This window comes from Frankliniella occidentalis, unplaced genomic scaffold (genome assembly GCF_000697945.3).
Source record: "Frankliniella occidentalis isolate FOCC.00 unplaced genomic scaffold, Focc_3.1 Scaffold30, whole genome shotgun sequence".
NCBI lineage: Eukaryota > Metazoa > Arthropoda > Insecta > Thysanoptera > Thripidae > Frankliniella > Frankliniella occidentalis.
In genome coordinates this window covers 629,142-636,947 of record NW_026267160.1, presented here as the reverse complement: position 1 = coordinate 636,947, position 7,806 = coordinate 629,142, and the positions used below count along the sequence as shown (strand labels likewise).

Here is a 7,806-nt window from a genome sequence, read left to right as displayed (position 1 = left end):
GCGTGGCGGGGCGGGGTGGGGCGCCAACGGGCCCCCTTCATTTTGAGCATAATGGCGGGCTGGCGCCCCGCCCTGGGCCGGCCCGCTCTGCCCGCCCTGCCCACTCGAATGGCTCCTGATAATACACGTGCACGGAAGCCCCGCGGGGGAGGGATGGCGGGGAGGGGCGGGGGCCGAACTCACGTTTTGGCCCCGGCCCCCGCCGCCGCTCGCTCGTCGCGCTGCTGAAGGGGTGACAGGACGTCCTCTGCTCCGCTGATAGCTCCCCTGCCGCCGGCACACACGGGACTCTTTTGTTTTATGTATTTTCGCTCGGCTTTATTTTTATATTAAAAATCAACCATACTCTCCTCTGCCCCTCCCACCCTTCTCTCTTTCCCCTCCCCCGCTGCCAGTTCATCTCCTTTTTCATTCCGGCCGTCTGCACAATGATGATACGGTAATTAGAAAAGGACTTGTGCTCTCGTGGACCAGCGCGCGATTGGGGGGACACGTCTCTATCTCGGATGTGCACACTCACTGCTAAGACGTTCGCACTGTCACGTGGTCATGTCACGTGCTCCAACTACACCCAGGTGAGCACGTTCTCGCCGAACTTTATAACATTGTACTTTGTTTCAAGAAAACTAAACTTGCCACAAGGATACTTTTCTCAGAACAAGCGCAACATTCACATTCAACTGAAAAATCAAGAACATGCTCCTTGGGTGTAGCCCCACTCCTCCACCCCTGAGACCTTTTTTTTCCGTGCCAAGAGGTGTTTACTTGAATTTTGGTACATAGTCATTGAAAATGCGCGCAGAACTGAAGAATATGGCCGAAATATCGCACCCTATTTGTTGCCCATCAGAGACAATTTTAATATAGTTCGAGAACATTGTTTGCCTTTTGCAGTTTTCGATCGCAGCCCAGGCCAGGCTCGCGCGCCGCGCGCGTCGCCAGGCTAATAGCTGGCCTTCTGTTTTGTTGCTGTTTTCTGGAGCAGAGAGTAATTGGACGTCTGGGCCGGCCAGGGTGGGGCGTGGTAGGGCGGGGCGTGGCGGGGCGGGTCCTTTATACACTAGCCGGCTCCCTCCTTCAATGCCGCGCAGCGGTGCGTTGTAGTGTTGGTGAGTCACAACGCGACGCGTCGAGATCAGGGCGGTAGACTGGCCGGAGGAGAGAGAGGAAGGAAGACAGAGAGTCGGAGAGAGGAAGGGGGATGCGGTGAAGTTTGGGGGTGGCGGGGAGGGAAGACTACGTATTTCAACCGCGTTCCTCTGAGCCCCCTGTAATGAACGCCAGCCACCCCAGAGTGAGCCCCCCACCCCCAGCCGCGTTCGCCTAGCTACCAAAGAGACCGAAATGAAACGACACTCTGGAAGCGGGGCGGCCGGGCGCGCGGCGGAGCACCAGAGGCCACTACTGGGCCTCTGTGAGGACCCTGGTCCGGCGTCCTACACACTCACAAAAACGTTTCATGTACAAGCCCTTTTTAGCAGATGATACATTATACACAACTGAAAGTAATAATACTTTACTTAACTATGTATCATTGCTTGTACTCTCATGCGGAGCGCTGAGAGGCACCGACCAGGCATGACGTCATCCAGTAGTGTGTGTAGGGGCGCGTGATGCGGCCCCCGCGCTCCGACCGTGCCCATGCCGCACAGCCCAAAGCTATACGCAGGCTCCCCTCCCCCTCCCCCTCCCTCCGGCAGACTCGGCTCGTCATTCGGCTCGAAGCGCAGCTCGGAGCTCGGCTTGGACCGTCTCGGCTGAAGAACGCGCGCGGCGCGGTAATTTAAACTCTAACCTAACTATGAAGAGACAGAACTAAATGAATTCAGAAACATTATTTTCAAACCACTTCTCTATAGAGAAGTATCACTCGCAAACTGTCTCTACGTCCCTCTTCACACTAACTTGGTCTTAGACCCTTCAAAACATTACAAAGACTAGGAGACACAGAACACAACCCAAATCTTTTTATGTAAAAATATGTAATTAAATGTGAATTAAGATTTGTAAATTATCTTTACACTTCTGCATAATGCGTCCCGTGATCTCCCACTGAAATATTATAGACTGGAATAATTCTTGAATTCGTATCATCTGCTTTCACGATCCGTTCCTGAACGGAACTTTTTTTTCCCCAAAATGTGGCAGGCAGCAGCAGCAATAACAATTAAATAGCGGCGGATGAAATTTTTCAGGGGGGATTTTTTTGTTGCAGACAATATTCGACGGTGAGGAGATCCCTCGCGGCTAGAATTTGGCGCTTCGCACTCGCACGGCCCTTGGCCCTCGCACCCAAAGCGGCAACGCCACGGCCCTCCCGGATCCGAGCGACGCCCTCACAACGCCAAAGCTGAGGGCCCTTCACTTCCGAGGTCCGCCCTGCCCTGCCCCGCCCCGCCCCGCCCGGAGCGCTCAGAGGCGCACAGGTGCTGGCTTCCTTACTCGACAAAGGGACGTCGGTGGCGACACGGCGGCGCCCTTCGTCTACACCAGCGCTGGGCTTCACCACGCGGAGCACCGTTCCTGTGTGGGCGAGTTAAAGTCCCGTCCGAAAGATCATCATTCTTCTGGGATCGATCAAGAGGTAGTCTAATATATGGTAAATTACAAGCTTCGTTTTGCATTTAAAAAGGTACATTTATTTTGGATTCTCTTTTACATGCTCCTTTTGCCTCAACCGTTGTACGCAAGTCTTTACAAGCATGAGAACTCTTGTCGCATTCATAATTCATGCAAATAACATTCAACCAAGTTACAGAATTGATGATCATAAGGTATTTAAAAGATTTTATTTGATTATTATTAAGGCTCCTGTAGGGGTTCGTAGATCCCAGTGATGTGCTTGATAATGATGATCCGTATGAGATATTAGATGGGCATGGAACACACGGACTGTCAAAGACGACCCTCAGAGGGTTTCTCGGTCGTGTGCATTTTTACAAGATGTTTACGCAGATTACTGGATGAAGAAAACTTTCTTTTACACTCAGTACACTCAAAAGGTCTCTCTCCCGTGCTAACTCTAGGATGTAAACGCAGTTCAGCAGAACACGAAAATGTCATGTTGCACAAAATGCACTTAGGTGTCTGCGTGGGTTCGGGTGTGCTTTAGAAGATTGTCTTTCTGAGCAAACTTCTTCTCACAATGGGTACACTCAAATTTCTTCTCGACCGTGTGAGTTTGGAGATGTATACGAAGATAAGAAGCCGACGCAAATGCTTTCTGACACTCAGTACATTTGAAAGGTCTTTCTCCGGTGTGCGTTCGGAGATGTCTACGCAGCGCCCGCTCAATCGAAAATTTCTTGTTGCACAAAGTGCACTCGAAGGGTTTCTCTCCCGTGTGGGTTCGGGTGTGGTTAAGCAGGTCACCTTTTTTAACAAACTTTTTCGGGCAGGAAGTACATTCAAAAGGTTTCTCGTCAGTGTGCGTTAGTACATGTTGACGCAGATTACTGGCTTTCATAAATCCCTTGTTGCACACCGAGCACTTAAAAGGCTTCTCTCCCGTGTGCACAACAAAGTGTGCAAGCATTTCACTACGGGCCCTGAATTTCTTGTTACACGCAGTACACTGAAAAGGCACCTCTGGCTCCTCTCCCGTGTGTGTCCGGATATGTGCACGCAGCACGTGCCCCTGCCGAAATTTCTTGTCGCACATATTGCACTCAAAAGGCTTCTCTGTCGTATGGTTATGGAGCAAATGGCTACGAAGAGCACCAGTGGACGAAAATCTTTTGTGACATTCTGTGCACTCGAAAGGTTTCTCCCCCGTGTGCGTGGTCCGGAGATGTGCACGCAGCGCCTGGTCTTGTGAAAATTTCTTATGGCACACAGTGCACTCAAGAGGCTTCTCTTCTGTGTGAAGTCGCACATGTGAACGAAGGGTACTAGTGGAGTTAAATGTTTTGTAGCAGGCAGTACACTCAAACGGTTTTTCTCCAGTGTGCGTACGGGCGTGTATCCGTAGATGACTACTTTGCGTGAACTTCTTCTGGCAGTGGGTACATTCGAAGGGCTTTTCTCCAGTGTGCATTCGGAAATGTACACGCAAATGCGCATCTTGCGAGAATTTTTTGTCGCACACAGTGCATTCAAAAGGCTTTTCTCCCGTGTGAGTTTTGATATGGGTACTAAGATTAGTAGTGGACGCAAACGTTTTGTGACACTCGGTGCACTCGAAAGGTCTCTCTCCAGTGTGCGCTGCTCGGAGATGGTAACGCAGCCCCTGCGGGTGAGAAAATGTCTTGCTGCACATCGTGCACTCTGAACGCTTTTGCTCTCCCGAGTGAGTTCGGACATGGAAACGAAGATGAGAAGTCGACGCAAATGTTTTGTTGCAAACAGTGCACTCAAACGGTTTTTCTCCAGTGTGCAATCGGATGTGTACTCGCAGATAACTACTTTCCGCGAACCTCTTCCCGCAGTGGGTACATTCGAAGGGCTTTTTGTTTTCAGTGTGTGATTGGAAATGTCTACGGAGAGACTCAGCTCGCTTGAATTTCTTCTCGCAGAGGTTACATTCGTAGGGCTTTTCTCCAGTGTGCGTTCTGATGTGACTTTGGAGTGTACCACTTTGCGTAAACTTCTTCTCACAGTGGTTACATTGGAAGGGCTTTTCTCCGGTGTGCGTGCGTAAATGTTGACGGAGAAGTGCAGGTCGCAAGAATTTCTTGTCGCACACAGTGCAGTTGTAAGTTTTCTTTCCCGCCACGTGGTTTTTCATGTGAACGTCGAAAGCTTGTTGGGTAGCGAAGTCCTTCCGGCAAACATCACACTGGAAAGGCATGTTGGTGGCGCAGAATGGTCTCACGTTTCCTAAAAACAAAAAAATAAAAAAAACAAAATAAACAATTTACACAGCCATTTACACATTCAATAAGCAATAAGACAAGTAGGATGATGAATCAAGTGCGTATGTAGGCTATGATCGGGATCAGGCACAGCAGCAGGGCGCGCAGGGGCGGGGCGGGCCGGCCCGCGCGACACGCGAGCGTCACGCTGCCTACCCGCACGGCGCTCGGCAGCGAGTGCAGGCCGCGGGGCACTACTCCTGACCCGCGGGATGGCACAGCCTCGCCGCGCCCAGTATGGCGACGGACAGCATACTGGGGCGCGGCGAGGCGCCTGTAATTATCGCCGCGGCTCCGGACTGCGGACTCTCTCTCTCTCTCTCTCTCTCTCTCTCCCGCTACTGCGTCCTGCCGTTTGTGGCGACGCTTTCCGTTGTGGCCCGGTCCAGCCTCGGGATGGTAATGGCCTGGAGGCTCGGCCGGAGGCTCGGCCGGAGGGGGTGACGCCGCGCGCGCACGGCCGCCGCAGTCGCGCCTGGTCACTCGTGACTCGTGGCACGATTCGTCTTAATCCCTGCACTTACGGTACCCCCTCCAGCGAGCGCGACCCGCTCGGTCGGTACACGCTGCGCGACTTGGCAGCGGGCCCGACCTAAACCTCATGCTCCTGGTATTTTGTGTCGCACCATAACTGTTTTTGCCAAAACACCACTTTCTAGCACTTTCGGTACAAATTTTGCTCCACGCCTGACCAGCAGGGACCCCAAAACTAAAACTGTGAAAAAATAGTTGCATGTATTGCCGAAAATTTTTCAAGAAAGCGCGTCAGCGTGTCGTTAAATTATAATTCAAAGTTGCAAAATTTTACTCGATTTTACTTATCCACTTGTAGTTTATTGTCGGGCAAGAATAGGCAGGCGTAAATAAATAAACGCAATGTTATTAAAACATTAATCACAATTATGGTCAATTTATGAGGTTATTTTTAACAGTGTAGGATGGGCCTCCCCTTTTACCGAAACTGCCTTTCATGCGTGTTTGCGAGAAAGAGAGACAATGACAATGAGAAGACCTGAATGGAATGAAAACAGATCAGTGCGCGATAAAGAAATGTTGTCTCGCTGTCAATGGCACGATTGCGAAATCAGCCGATTAGCGGATGTGACGAGTGTTTTGACTTCGAGTCTCGAGTAGGGCGTATGGAGTGGACGCGAGCGACACCACAGGAAAAGAGAGGGAGGGGAGGGAAGGGGCGTAGAAATGTCCACTCACACACTCGAGACGCGTCACGGAGTTACGCGCATTTCAGTGTTTTCCTCGTCCTTTTTCTTTTCTCGCTGCTCTGCTTGCGGCACCGGCCGGTGCCGGCCGTGCGCGACTGTGTGCGGCGCCCTCTAATCTTTTCGATTGTCGCGTGCCGCGCCCGAGTAAGGCGGCGCGTGCCAGTCCGCGTGCCACTCCGTGTCCAGTACATCACTGGTCGGCGCACCGCCGGGCAGCGCCGCGAGAGCGAGTGAGAAGGGAGAGACAATTTCCCACCGCGTGCCCGGCCTGGCGGCCCGCCCGGTCGGTCCGCGGCGTGGAGGGGGGGCACGCCGTCGTCTGGCCGACGGGTCCCGCACCGCGCCGAGGACAAAGTGCTCCTCTTAATAATCTCCTGGTCACTGTAAGGCTGCGCTGTTGCGGGTCCTCCCGTTGCGACACTGTCTGCGCATCACTACGGCACAGTGCTCTTTATAGTTAGTTTCATCTTCAGACAGGCCAGCTGCTGTGCTGCTTGCGGTTTTTCGACCGCGCGCCGCGCACCTTGCACTCGCCCGGCCGAAGCTTACAGCAAAGGCGTTTCGCTTCGGCGCAGCAGCAAAAGGGAGAAAAAAAAGAGCTCATGATCTCGAAACGTTTATCATCACGAAATGCAGTACGGAGAGTAAAAATGAGGCGACAGGAAAACAAACTTGCGAGAAGCGAAACGGCACGTCTCGTCGCACTGCGGGGCGCATGGGGGGCAGCAGGGAGGCTCCAGGGGTGACGGCGGGAGGAGGAAGAGGGAGGGAAATGGAAAGGGTGCAACGGCTAGGTGGAAAAGGATTCCGAAAACGGCTCATTCACTTCGAACTTGTTTCGGTAAGTTACAAGAAAACCCAGCCCCTGCAGACGTTTTCCCAGAATACGGCCTGCAACCACTAACAGTTTTACCCATGCTTCTATTTTTTTTTTAAATAGTCTCACAATCCCAAACACACCATTGCATTAGTGGGAAATTGAATTTAGTTTCTGTAAAGCACAACATAACAAACGGACTGTCGATACAGTGATGATGGGACAGAGTTCAAATGGCCGTCCAGCAGCGCCCGGGCGCGAGGCGCCTCGCAGCAGCCGCGCCGGGCAATCGCCACTCTGATGGAATGATAATGGCGACAAAACTTTTTTTCCCCTCGCCCGACGAGGTGCAATACCACGCTCACCGCACGGCGCACGGATATATGTTGTTACGTTACGTTATCAGTTTGTACACCGCGCGCGCGATTTCAAACGACATTACACATTAAAATTTTTCTTTTTATTTACTACGACTACTATATACTGTGCTGCTGCTGCTGCGCATTGCATTGCATCGGCGCGTCGTGGTTTTTGCGCCCGGCCGTCCACCGTAATGGCCATAAAGTGCAGCAGCAGCAGCAGCGGCAGCAGCGGCTGCAGCGGGCCTGCCGGGATACATCGTCTCGTAAATTGTCATCGCCCAATGCAGCGAGCCGCTCGCGTGCCGAGGGGATGACACTCCAATACACTGCTGCTGCCTCACCCCCTCCTCTCTGCGCCAACCTCTCAGTCTCTCTCTCTCTCTCTCCGTCTCTCTCTCACTCTTATCCCAGTCCGAGGAGGGATAATCTCGTTGTAATTAGATCGCGTGAAGAAGTTGGCGCTGGGCAATGCAGCGCCATGCGGCCACAGTAGCGCGCTTGGAATGGGCGACGCGGGCCCCGGGGGCACTCGAGGAGGGGGATCGGGGAGG

At 52.6% G+C, this 7,806-nt stretch overlaps 2 protein-coding genes across 3 annotated transcripts in view; both read right to left on the bottom strand.

Annotated features, from left to right (window-relative positions):
* The window catches only part of LOC113208207 (gastrula zinc finger protein XlCGF8.2DB-like), a 10,747-nt gene extending 7,976 nt beyond the window's left edge, over positions 1-2,771 (bottom strand). Inside the window, exon 1 of the mRNA XM_052265794.1 lies at positions 2,637-2,771. Coding sequence (XP_052121754.1) covers positions 2,637-2,771 — 135 coding nt within the window. The remainder of the gene's footprint in view (positions 1-2,636) is intronic.
* Positions 1-7,806, bottom strand: part of LOC113208200 (oocyte zinc finger protein XlCOF6-like) — a 66,427-nt gene that overhangs the window by 18,146 nt on the left and 40,475 nt on the right. The window contains exon 2 of one of the 2 annotated variants that reach the window (XM_026425102.2): positions 2,617-4,818. The exons of the other annotated variant lie outside the window; for it this stretch is intronic. Coding sequence (XP_026280887.2) covers positions 3,080-4,789 — 1,710 coding nt within the window. The 5' untranslated portion in view covers positions 4,790-4,818 and the 3' untranslated portion in view covers positions 2,617-3,079. Of the gene's footprint in view, positions 1-2,616; positions 4,819-7,806 lie in introns of those variants that run through there. 2 annotated transcript variants of the gene reach the window in all.